General features: G+C 36.3%; 1 protein-coding gene across 12 annotated transcripts in view; it reads left to right on the forward strand.

Annotated features, from left to right (window-relative positions):
- The window catches only part of TANC2 (tetratricopeptide repeat, ankyrin repeat and coiled-coil containing 2), a 440895-nt gene that overhangs the window by 164262 nt on the left and 262876 nt on the right, over window positions 1-13757 (forward strand). For 8 of the 12 annotated variants that reach the window (XM_035300383.3, XM_035300386.3, XM_035300389.3 and 5 more), the window contains one exon: window positions 9323-9433. The exons of the other annotated variants lie outside the window; for them this stretch is intronic. In XM_035300383.3, the coding sequence (XP_035156274.1) occupies window positions 9323-9433 (111 nt within the window). The remainder of the gene's footprint in view (window positions 1-9322; window positions 9434-13757) is intronic. 12 annotated transcript variants of the gene reach the window in all.

A 13757-nucleotide genomic window follows, 5' to 3' on the forward strand; every position in this document is an offset into this window, starting at 1 on the left:
GTTTCCATGAAGTTGTGCGGTTCTGAGTTAGTTTCTGAATTCTGAGTTCTCATTTGATTGCACTGTGGTCTGAGAGACTGTGTGTTGTGGTTTCTGTTCTTTTGCATTTGCTGAGGAGGATTTACTTCCAATTATGTGGTCCATTTTAGAGTAGGTGTAAAGTGGTGCTGAGAATAATGTATATTCTGTGGATTTGGGGTGGAGAGTTCTATAAATGTCTATTAGGTTTGCTTGGTCCACGTCTGAGTTCAAGTCCTGGATATACTTGTTAATTTTCTGTCTCATTGGTCTGTCTAATATTGACAGTGGAGTGTTAAAGTCTCCAACTATTATCTTGTGGGAGTCTAAATCTCTTTGTAGGTCAGTTTGAACTTGCTTTATGTATCTGGGTGCTCCTGTATTGGATGCGTATATATTTAGGTTCATTAGCTCTTCTTGTTGCATTAATTCTTTTACCATTATGTAATGTCCTCCTTTGTCTCTTTTGATCTTTGTTGGCTGGTTTAAAGTCTATTTTATCAGAGACTAGGATTGCAACTCCTGCTTTTTTTTTTTTGCTCTCCATTTGCTTGGTAGATCTTCCTTCATCCCTTTATTTTGAGCCATTGTGTATCCTTGCATGTGAGATGGGTTTCCTGGAGACAGCACACTGATGGGTTTTGACTTTTTATCCAATTTGCCAGTCTGTGTCTTTTGATTGGGGCATTTAGCCTATTTACATTTAAGGTTAATATTGTTATGTGTTAATTTGATCCTGCCATTTTGATGCTAGCTGGTTGTTTTGCCCGTTAGTTGATTCAGTTTCTTCAAGTTGATGCAGTTTCTTCATTGTGCCAAAGCTGTTTACCATTTGGTACATTTTTGGAGTGGCTGGTACTGGTTGTTCCTTTCTATGTAGTGCTTCTTTCAGGAGCTCTTGTAAGGCAGGCCTGGTGGTGACAAAAATCTCTCAATAATTGCTTGCGTGTAAAGGATTTTATTTCTCCTTTGCTTATGAAGCTTAGTTTGGCTGGGTATGAAATTCTAGGTTAAAAGTTCTTTTCTTTAAGGATGTTGAATATTGGCCCCCCACTCTCTTTTGGCTTGTAGGGTTTCTGCTGAGAGATCTGCTGTGAGTCTGATGGGCTTCCCTTTGTGGGTAACCCAGTGTTTCTCTCTGGCTTCCCTTAGCATTTTTTCCTTCATTTCAACCCTGGTGAATCTGATGATTATGTGCCTTGGGGTTGCTCTTCTTGAGGAATATCTTTGTGGTGTTCTTTGTATTTCCTGGACTTAAATATTGGCCTGCCTTGCTAGGTTGGGGAAGTTCTCCTGGATAATATCCTGAAGAGTGTTTTCCAGCTTGGATTCATTCTCTCCATCATATTCAGGTACACCTGTCAACTGTAGATTAGGTCTTTTCACATAATCTCATATTTCTTGTAGACTTTGTTCATTTCTTTTCACTCTTTTTCCTCTAGTCTTACCTTCTTATTTCATTGAGTTGATCTTCAATCTGTGATATCCTTTCTTCTGCCTGGTCAGTTCGGCTGTTGAAACTTGTGTATGCCTCACAAAGTTCTCATGTTGTATTTTTCTGCTCCTTCAAGTCATTTATATTCTTTTCTAAGCTGTTTATTCTCATTAGCATTTTGTCAAACCTTTTTTCAAGGTTCTTAGTTTCTTTGCATTGGGTTAGAACATGTTCTCTTAGCTCAGAGAAGTTTGTTATTACCCACCTTCTGAAGCCTGTTTCTGTCAATTCATCAGACTCATTCTCCATCCAGCTTTGTTCCCTTGCTGGTGAGGAGTTGTGATCCCTTGGAGGAGAGACATTCTGGTTTTGGGTGTTTTCATCCTTTTTGTGCTGGTTTCTTCCCCTGTTTGTGGATTTAGCTACCTGTGGTCTTTGTAGTTGGTGACTTTCAGATGGAGTCTCTGAGTGGAGACTCCTTTTTGTTGATGTTGAAGTTATTTCTTTGTGTTTTTTAGTTTTCCTTCTAACAGGCCTCTCTGCTGTAGGATTGCTAGAGGTCCACTCCAGACCCTGCTTGCCTGGGGATCACCTGCAGTGGCTGCAGAACAGCAAGGGTTGCTCCCAGTTCCTTCTTCTGTTATCTTTGTCCCAGAAGGATACCCGCCAGATGTCAGCCTGAGCTCTCTTTTATGAGGTGTCTCTTTGGATATACGGGGGTCGGGGAACTGCTTGAGGAGACAGTCTGTCCTTTATAGGAGCTCAAGTACTGAGCTGGGAGCTCTGTTGTTCCATTCAGAGCTGCTGCACAGGTACGTTTAAGTCTGCTGCAGTGGAACTCATACCTGTCTTTTTTCCCAGGTGCTCTTTCCTGGGAAGGTGGGGCTTTATTCCTAAGTTCCTGACGTGCTGCTCCCTTTTTTCAGAGATGCCCTGCCCAGCAAGGAGGTAGCCTAGTCACAGTCTTCCAGCAGAGGCATTGTTGAGCTGCCGTGGGCTCTGCCCAGCTGCTGTGTGAACTTCCTTGTGGTTTTGTTTATAGAGGTATAGTTAGAACTGCCTCAGTAATGGCAGTCTGCTTCAGTAGTGGTGATCTTCCTCTGTAGTGGTGGACTGCCTCAGTAGTGGCAGACTGCCTCGGTAATGGCAGACACCCTTCCCCCAACAGCCAGACCATCCCAGGTCCAGCTGCGCTTGCCGCAAAACTCTCAGTCCAGAGTGTTTCAGATTGCTGGTCTTTGTGGGGGTGGGACCTGCCGAGCTGTATCACGTGGCTCCCTGTTTCAGCCCCATTTTTTGGCATTGAGTGGGTGGCTTTGTGTCCCAGGCATTCCAGGTGCCAGTTGAAATGGCCGTCCAGATTTCTGTGAGTTTTTGTGTGGAGACCTGCTGCGCCGGCTGAAACAGCCATGCTGGAAACTGGTGGCGCTTTTCAGCCCGGGAATCTTCTGGTCTGTGGGCAGTAATAACTCATTTGGAAATGTGGTGATCACTCACCCTCTGCATTGTTCTCTCTGGGAAGTGTACTCCAGAGCTATTCCTATTTGGTCATCTTGGATCTGCCACTCCCAATGTCTTATCTCCTTTTTTTTTTTGCTTTATTGTTTTTGACCTCCCTATTTTATAGGAAATGCATAACTAAAAGGGAAAAGCTCCTTGTATTTCCCCTTTCTTGAAGATGTTGCTTATGTCACCATTGAAGCACAATCATGAGAAATAGTTAATCAGCACATTAAATAGGGTAGAAGGATGCTCTTCCCACCTATTTCCAGATTTTAAACCTAACAGAGATCAGGGGTTACTAAGAAGGAAATAAGGAATGACACAAACACTGTCTCTCCTTCTACCCTTCTTTCCCACTCCCACTCAAGAAAATTCATGGTATTCAAAGGTTTATTTTCTAGTAAATGTCTAGGAACTAAAATGTTACAAGATTCTGCATATGAAAACTTTGTTAAAACTTTTAAAAATATAGTTTTCTCTTTCCAGATAACTTTCTCAGTGTTTCTCTCCAATTCTTCACAATTCTGTAGTTCAAATCTTTTTCTTCTGTGTTGCTTCAAAGAGTTGTAATTTTAGCTCTCATGTTTAGGTCTTTGATCCATTTTGAGTTAATTTTTTATATGATGTAAGATAGGGATCTAACCTCACTCTTTTGCATACTCAGTTTTCTCATAACCATTTGTTGAAAAGACTGTCCTTTTCCCATTAAATGATATAAGTACCCTTGTCGAAAATCATTGATGATAAGCTTTATTTCTGGTCAGCCTTTTTTATTCCATTGGTCTATATGTCTGTCTTTATGCCAGTACCATATTGTTTAGACTACTCTAGTTTGTAGTAAGTTTTGAAATAAGGAAATATGAGAACTCCAATTTTATTATTTTTTGAAGATTGTTTTGACTAGGTTCCCTTGAGATTTCACATGAATTTTAAGATGGATGTTTATGTTTCTGGAAAAACAAAAGTCATTGGGATTTTGATATGGATTGCATTGAATCTGTAGATCACTTGGGTGATGTACCATCTTAACAATATTGTTCCCTAACCCATGAACAATGGGTGCCTTTGCATTTATTTGTACCTTCTTTTGCTTCCTTGGTTAAGTTTATGTCTATATATTTTATTCTTTATGTTGCTATTTTTAAATTGAACCATTTCCTTAGGTGTTTTTTCTCAGATTGTTCATTGTTAGTGTATAGAAATACAACTAATTTTTGTGAGTTGATTTTGTATCCTGGAACTTTACTAAATTTGTTTATTAGTTCCAGCAGGTGTTTTTCTGGAGTTTCTTTGGGGTGTTCTACATATAAGTTGCCTTCTGCAAACAGATAATTTTATTTCTTCCTTTGTACTTTGGATACCTTGTATTTCTTTTTCTTGCCTACACAAAAATTTTTATTTTCCTACCACATTGGACAAATTAATGTTTATTATCTTTAGATTAACATTACTAAATAGACTTTTTAATCTCAATTGCAATTTTGTGAAAATACTTTCTTGGTACTTTATACGGTTCTTCCTGTCTTTATATTTATCTGGTCATTTTCCATTTTCACGATCTTTGCTTTCATTTGGTCTGCCTCTATACTGTTATCTCATGATTATCTGAGTCTTCTGCCAATTTCTTCCTAAAAAATCCCTTCTGCTCTGAAACCTTTACTAAAGACAAATACCTTAGTAATTATTTAAAATTCTTATTTTAATGTCTTTATATTTATTTGGACTAGATATGCTTCAACATTATTTACGGCATTTCAGTTTACAGAGGAACCTTGATAGGTGGGTTTTCTCTTTCACCATTAACATTCCTGTGAGATACATCTGATTGTTCTTATCCCCCTCAACTACCTGCCTCCCAAGTGATCATGGGAAGAATTTGTGAGTGTAGATAATATTGTTCTTTCTTCAAAATAGACCCCATATGGTTAATACTTTATAACTTAGGACTCTTAAAAAAACCCAACAATAACACAAGAGTTAAATTGGTAAAAGAATGACTGAAAATAAATTCTAATGGCTGGGCATGGGTGGCTCATGCCTGTAATCCCAGCACTTTGGGAGGCTGAGTAGGGCAAATCTTTTGAGCCCAAGGAGTTCCAGACCAGTCTGGGCAACATGGCAAAACCCTGTCTCTACAAAAAAAAAAAAAAACTACAAAAATTACCCAAGCATGGTGGCACACGCCTATGGTCCCGGCTCCTTGGAAGGCTGAGGTATGAAAATCACTTGAGCCTGAGAGGCGGAGGTTGCAGGTTGCAGTGAGCTGAGATCACAGTACTGCACTCTAACCTGGGTGACAGAGCCAGACCCTGACCCCCGCCTTTCTCTCTTTCTCTCTCTGTCTCTGTCACACACACACACACACACACACACACACAAAATAATAATTTTAAAAAAAGGAAAACAGAAAAGAAATTCTAACTTTTACCACACATGTTGATATGATCACAGATGAGGCCTTGATTTGTATTTCATTACAGCTTTTTTTCTTAAGAAAGTTCTCTTAATGACCAGCTTGCATGTAGTGTTTGTAGATTCTCTAATCCAGTGTTCACAAACTTTAATGTGCAGCACAATCACCTGCAGGGCTTGCTGAATACAGGTGCTGGGTCCCCACCCTCCAAGTGTCTGATTCAGTTTATCTGCAGTGGGGACTGATCATTTGCATTTCTGACAAATTCCCAGGTGATATTACATTGCTTAAATGTGGTCCAGACACCACATTTTGTGAACTCATGGTCTAAAGAATACTGTTTAACTTCCATTCTGTACCACATATCTGTTGTTGTCTAACTTAGACCATTTTGATTTGGATACTCTACTAAGGCATAACATATTATATTTTCTTCAGCATTATTCCCTTCTCAATTAAAAAATAATAATTGGTGATATCACTGTTCTCATCCCCTTAGATATCTTTGTTTTACTACTCCCATGCCTCAACATATACACACAATTAATTCAGACTTCTAAATCATGCTGAATCTATGATGATAGTGATGACAACAGCAAAAACAATAATAACAGCTAGTGTTTATAGAACATTTATTCTGTGTTAGGCACTGTTTTGAGGATTTTATTTGAATTAATATAACGCTCAATAAAATAGCTGATGAAAGTAACAGGCACAGAAAGGTTCTTACAGCTAGGAAAAAAATGAAAGAAATGGGAATCTAACCTAAGTTTTCTGGTTTCAGAGCCCTTACCCTTCATTCCTATACACTTAAACTCCTCACTACTGTGCTGCCATATTATGCTGCCTCTGTAGTATGTCTGAAATGACTTTCTTACTTTGTTTTCTGTAGCCATAGCCCTCACTACTCCATGTAGTAACAAACTTAATAGGTGAGCTATATCACTATATCCAAGCACTGTGCTTAAATACTTACACATGTTTTGAATTAGTTAAGCTCATAACAATACTATGACTTTATGAGGAAACTGAGTCTTGGTAAGGCTACATAACTTGTCCAATTTCTTACTACTAATAGGTGCTGGAATCAAGACTTAGATTTTTCAGATCACTCTACTTATCCTGGAAGCCAGTGTGCATCCTTTGGCTCAACCTCTGCTGGATTCTGTAACTCAAGTCATTGAGGGCATAAGAACCGATGTTCCCAGGGTCATTTCCAGTCACTTCTTTGAGCACTAGTTTCTCTTATCTCTTACATCACAATAAAATGCGAGGTTTGGGCTTCAGATTGTTCCTACCCATCTATCTCATCTTAATCACTTTCTTTCTTTTAAGTATCAGAGAAAGCCTTTTAATACAGAATTCTCTTATATTCATCTTATGTACCATTTTTACAATGAAGCATATTAAAATTTCAGGCTTCCAGGTAAAATATTGTGGCCCATCTTCCAACTTGCCCTTTTATGTTCTCCACCAAGCAATATTATGACTATTGTACAACTTGTCATATCTGTGATCGTGCCTCCTGTGTTTGACTGACTTACAAATAACACCAGTTTTCTATGACTTGGATGAGAACACCATTATCATCTACCTTATAAAATAATTTAACTTTATCATTAGACATGCACAGGACCCCATGGAAGAGGGAAGAGGTTAAGAGTAGATAGAAGAATAAATGTCTCCTGTAAAATATAAAGATAACCTCAGTTGGAATTTCCTGAGAAGGGAAAATGAAGAAGTTTGTATATATTGAGCTTCATAGATCTAAAATAACTCTCTTTGCTGGAGAATTGTATATTTTAGTAAGAGGTTTTATTTTGTTTTCCTCTACCAGATCTATTTAATTTCTGATTAACACCATATAGTCCATACTCTCTTCACAGTCTTCAGCTGTTTCCTTCTTTCTGTATAATCTCTATAACTCTGATCTTTTCCCCTGACTTCATCTTATAATTCTTGTACTCTCCTCATACCTCCCTTAAGTTCTTTAAGTTCTCCTGCCATCCTTCAATTTTTTTTTACATTTCTACCCTAAGTTTCTGCTCTGTCTACTAGCCCTAAATTTCATTATAAAAAGAAAGTTTTTAAGATTTTAAGATCTATAGAGTCCCTTGAGCAGGGACCTGTGCTGTCTTTGTCAGAACTCAGCAGGTAAAACAGTTATTCTGATGCCATGACAATGCTTTAATAAAATTCTAGTAAAGGACTTAAGAGCTTTAAGGATTAAATTACTATATAATCATTTTTCCTATACTAAGCAGTATTGAATAAATAAACTGTTTTATTATTTTTAAGTCTGTTGGTGAAATAATAATGAAAGAGATTCTAATATTGGCTATTAGTAGCCTGCATATATATAATCACTTGAGATTTTTATTTGTGATAATGATTTTTAAAAAACAGGCTCAAGTCTCACACTCATAAAAGAGTTGAAAGTTCTGCTATTCCAAAGCTTACTTTTGACAGAATCATACTCTTAGGAGTCTTAATGTTATGCCTTTGTTGCCATGGCGACAGTAACAGGCTTTTATTATTAATTTCTAACACACATTTAAAATATACATATGCTGAGGTGAAAAGTTCGACTTAGTTGTCTGTTGGTTTCGAGTATTGATACATTTTGAAAATAATTTCTATATTCTTTTAATACTTGATTTTTATCCCTCAAAGAAAATGAAAGAGATTTCTGACCATTGTGATTACAGAGTTGTGTATTACTTTTTACAGGGTCTTTTAGGAATAACGTAGAATCTCTTATAGGTCAGTAATGGATGAGGATTTTGAAAAACATGGAGAAATTTTTGAAAAAGTCACGTGATCTTAGACACTCGCATGCCTTGGCCACCTATGGTTATGACACTAATATATAATACAAAGAAATCAATTTCAGATTCAACTAATACTTTTGTGACAGTGCTGTGCTAAGCCCTTTCACCTACTATAGTTTATTTAATAGAACTCAGTTTGAAAGCACCCAAGCAATCCTTATATTGTTAACTTTTAAAATATTTATCTGATTATTGGAATGTATGTCAATAGAGTTTCTGAATTTTCCCCTAAAAATTAGTAAATAAAATGTATACATACTTATAGTAAGTAAAACTTTCAACTCAGGAGTTATACTTTATTCCTTACAAGAATGAATGCATTCCATGGCATGAACTATTACTATTCCATAGAGCTCATGATTACATTGGTAGCTAGATCACATCTCTTCAGCTTCTATTGTCAAACTTGCATGGCCTAGTTAATATTTTAGTCCACCAACAGTTTTGACTTCTTATATTAATGGCTGAGAAGTAAGGTAATTGATTTTCTTGTTAAGCTCTGTAGATTAGGCCTGGTGGCTTATATTTAATCCTTCTTCTGGTGTTTATCATGACCGAGTATTAGAGTAGTTATTTCTGGATAACAAAAACCTTTTGATTGCAATTATTATAAACAGAACTTTAAAACGTAGTCCTGTGCTTTCCTTAGTTAATATCTGTATTTAATGGCAAAAGCAGCCAAGGCAAGAAAGCTCTTTGCTTTGTGAAGGGAGAGAAAATAACTAAAGGTAACAATCACAATTTATGCTAATAGTTTTGAATATTAGATTTTAGCTTTTCCAGTTTTCAGTGACTTTTAACAAGGAGACCCATCTCCTCTATGAAGAATGCAGTTAGTTTTTTTTCTGGCTCAAAAAATAGGGTAACCTGATCTGAGTCTGACAGAGTGTGTCATTCATTTAAGTGCTTCCATCTGTTGCCTGCTGTTCCCCTTACTCATGACCCCTCTATGTTTCTCTCTTTCCCTTTTTCCTTCTCTGTCCCTGTTTCTCTTTCCTTTTTCTCTCTCCCTTCCTTTCTCTTTCTTTCTTTCTTTCTTGCTCTTGCTCTCTCTCTCTCTCTCTCTCTCTCTCTCTCTCTCTCTCTCTCTCTGTTGCTTGTTCTCTCTCTTTTTGTCCGTAGCCCCTCTGAGGAAGGCAAAGTTTGTTGAGAGCCCACGAATTCCAGAATCCGAGCTTGGCTCACCAACCCTCACTTCAGCTCAGAAACTGGACGTGGATGCATACTGTCCTGGTAAGCATGCATGCTAAGTGTCTGCTTTGAAAGAGGGAGAATTGGATCAGGCCCATCCAGCAGAGCAGTATTTTGCATGTATACTACTCATAAAAACATGTTACTTCTTTTGCAACTGATTGCATATTCTTCTTAATAGAACATAGTTTTTACTGAATGCCCCATTTTGACTTTGATACAATAATGAGAGTATTGAAAATAATTTCAAAGGTAATTTTCGAAAGAATTAAGATAATGTTGGTAGATAAGTAGTTTTAGGTAAGTAGGATTACTTTTATGATTTGAGATACTTGAAGAAATTTTGCTGTGGCCATGTGCAAATAGGAATGTTGAAGATATGAGTAAGAATATTCATTCAACACTAGACACAAAAGTGTTGTTTTGCATACAGCCTTTATGTCTAATTCCTATTGGATTTTTGGATACTTATAGAAAATACTTGTGATGTTGGAAACACTAAACTTGAATTAAAAAAGAAATATTACAGGTTTCCAACGTCTTTTGGATACAGATACTCACTTTTAGAAATACCTCTTGTGAATGGCCTGTAAACACATGTGGGAGTTCACTAAAACCCTTCTTGTGTGGGAGCCAAACTGAGAAAGACTCATTATCAATGCCTAGATTCTTTCAAACTTAGATGAGTTGCCTGGCAACATCCTTTACACTTTCTCTACAGTGAGTCTATAGAGCTGTGTCAGAAATGTTCACAGCTCTAGCTGAGTATACAGATTATAGCATTAGTAAAGGACCTTGGGAGATTTGGTTTTAGGTCTTTTGTTTATTCCTGCTCATTAAAGTTGATGTTAAATCACAGTGAATACAGCTACTACATATTTACAGCATGAGGGGTCAGCAGAGTAAAATAATTCTTAGTTCCGGGGAAGGTCTCAGTAGCTGTGATCTGAAATGTCAGTATAATATACCTTCAAAGCCAGAGAAGACATGGTAAAACAAAAAACAAAACAGTAGAAGAAAACTTGGGCCAAACCTCATAAAATGAGAGACAGTTGATTTTATGAATCAGTTTTGAATATTGAAAGACCTTGGTTTTGCTTTTCTTCTGGGTATTGAACCCCGGGCTTCATCTACTCTTACAGATAATCATTCTTTTCTAAATCAATCACAGTTTTGTATTAGGAACCAGCTTTTCTGTTTCCAAAAGGAAGAAAATAACTCTTTAAATGGTCCTGCAGCACAGGATTAGAAGAATCACGTTTTGAGATACTGTCACACTTCTTGGGCAATGGAATATTATGCTTTGCATGTCTTCATGCAAATTTTAGTATTAAACGTAAAATATATAAGTGTGCTAATTTTCTAACCCTTTCTTGAGTTTTAGAAGGAAAACCCTATCAGAGGCCTTTTCTTTTCCAGATTTGCAAGTGAGAATGACTGTCATGGGGGCCTAATCTTTCACTTCCTGATTGCCCATCTGACATCCTTAATCTAATCTAGCTAAAGTCTTATTTAGGTGATTGTTTATGAATGTTTTTCACAGGCACGAATTCGTTGTTGAATTAGGATTGAACCAAACTAAAGCTTGGTTATGATTTTTAGAAAGCAAGAAAGAAACTAAAACATGGTGTCAAAGTGCTGCTAAAACATAACCCAGTCCTTTCTTATCTGAAATGATCTTAAAGCATAGAAACCTTATAGTGATTTGCTCTTTTTAATCAACTTATTAGATGCTCTGAAAATTAGTTTCTACCACGATAAGAATGGTAACCTGAGGGTTAAAGCTGTTTTCTCTACATAGTACCAAAAATTAACAATAGCCAAATGAATTGATGAGTATACTCATAAAACAAACACATTTCACATTTGTATGCAAATTTTAGTATTATAAAGTGAAATAGTACTAAATTTTTGAATTTCTTTTACATAGGATTTACTACACCACTGATTATATTTTATTGTACATTGGTGCAGAGTAATACAGTTAAGGCTACTAGTGTCCTGATACCTTCCTATCTGCCTGCTTTACTCATTATTACTGGAAAATTTAGGAAAATATTATGTTTCATAGAGGCAACAATCATAAACTGAAGGTTAGAGCAGTGGTTTTCAAAGTTTAACTTACTTCAGAATTACCTGGAGGATTTGTCCAAATGCAGATTGGTGGGCCCCCAGACTTTTTTACTCAGTAGGTCTGGAGTGGGTCAAGAATTTGCATTTCTAACAAAATCTCAGATCATGCTGAAGCTGTTGTTTGAGATTCCATGCTTTGAGAACCAATTGGGTTACAGGCTGCTGCAGGCTACTCACTGTACAGTCATTGTTCAGTGCTTCAGTGATGCTGAAAGTCTGTGGGGTTCCTTCCACCACTATTGATATCTAGAGAGTAACCGGCAATGTTGTTTCTATGTTATCTAAACTAAAACCTTTTGGTACCTGTATTTTAGGTTGGAAGAATAAAGCTTTTGTGCATGAGAAATGGACTTACGTATTTTTCTTGGTATGTCTTTTTGTACCTGACATCCGTGTACCCATGTCTAACTACTCTTTGTTGTCCTACATGTAAAAGGAAATTGTTGATCAAACCAAATCAATCACTGATGGTTAGTCTAAAAGGATAGGGAAAGCTACTCTGGAGTATAGCTGTGGAGCTGAAATATTAAATTGAGTGATTCATTATATAGCGTTAGTTTCTACAATATCTAATTAAAGTTTTACTATTCCTTGAGTTATATTTGTTGTATGCAAAAATGTGAGAAAAATACAAGCAAACTCTATGTTTTGGTCCTGCAGTACAACTGTGGAGATGATTGATGGTGTTAAGTAAACTACCAGAATTAAGGAGATGTTCCAGGAATTGTGTTTGTTAATTGTCTCACAGTGGGGGAACTAAGATCTACCGATTTGTCTAGGGTCACAAGCAGGATTTATTGTTCAACTCTTGAAGTGGACACAATATAGTCCAAAAATATATTGCCCTCTAATCCTGTTACTGTGTAAATTCCATGAGCATTCCTTACTGCCCTTAGATTTAAAAGCAGAAAATTAAGTATGAGATAGACTCATATTCTATTTTTATGAAAAAGAGTAACCATTAGTGATTTCAATAAATCAATTTCCAAAATAAGAGAATAGATTCATCCTACATTCTATCACTTTTCTGTCTACAGTATTACTATTAGGTGTGTGATTTGGGGCTGTAAAAATGGAGATGATAATTTTAAATCAGTCTAAAATATATAAAGCACTTAGAAGAATGCTTGGCTCATAGTCAGGGCTCATAAATGTTAGATGATCTTATTATTTTTGTAGTGATAATCCTGAGGTATAAGACAAGATCTTAATCAGAAAAAATATTAAAGGTTTAGGGTCATTTTTAGTTAAATGAATCTTACTGCACTTCAATTCTGATTTTTCTCTGATTAGTCTGCAGTCTGGAGCACATCACTTAACTTTTCCATGACTCAGTCTCCTGTCACAGCAACATTATGTATAGCATGACATGATTTCGATAATTTATGTTTTTAAACATAATTATGTTTATATATAGATAAACATAATTCTATTTTAAAAATTATGTTTTTATATAGATACATGAATATACATTCATAGGAAAAAATTTCTAGAAGAATACACCAAACCATACCACTGGTTGCCTAAGGAGAGGAGACTTGGAATTGTTTGAAAGTTAGAGTAGGATTGGTGAGATAATGTTAGTTTAGCAGAGGTTGGTGGCATTACAGGTAGTTTTAATCTTTTTTGGGCAGCATGTATTAGTGAATAAGAACTTATTTTCTGGCATTAGATCTAGGTTTAAATTTTTTCTCTTTCACCTACTAGCTATGTGACTGATAAAAATACACCTATCTTAAAAAAAAAAAGACCTATCATCTCATAGGATTGTTAAGTGAAACAGAGTTTAAGTGAAATAATGTATATGCCACATGCATAGCTCAGGCAAAATAAATAAGAGAGACTAGGACCCTTTCTGTTACTCATCATCATCATCTTTTCTGCATTTTCTAAAATTTTCACAATGAACTTCTATTGAAAATTTTCGGTAATCAAATGACACTAAATCATGGTGATATTCTTTGTTTTTTTACACATTATAATATAAAATTTCAAGTATAAAAGTGACCTTTGACACAGATGGCAGGCCACGTTGACAGTTTTATAGAACTTCTGACTACATGTGCATGAAAGGTTAAGGGCCAAAGCCCAGACCAGTCTTGAAATAAGCAGTCTTTTATCAACACCAAATACATTCAGAGGAATTTGAGATAATCTTTTTATATGGATTCTTTTAAATCTCTTAAAAAAGGTAGTGTCTTCCAAAGGACAGTGTTATTTAAGGTGACAACAA

Source organism: Callithrix jacchus, chromosome 5, assembly GCF_049354715.1.
Source record: "Callithrix jacchus isolate 240 chromosome 5, calJac240_pri, whole genome shotgun sequence".
Classification (NCBI taxonomy): domain Eukaryota; kingdom Metazoa; phylum Chordata; class Mammalia; order Primates; family Cebidae; genus Callithrix; species Callithrix jacchus.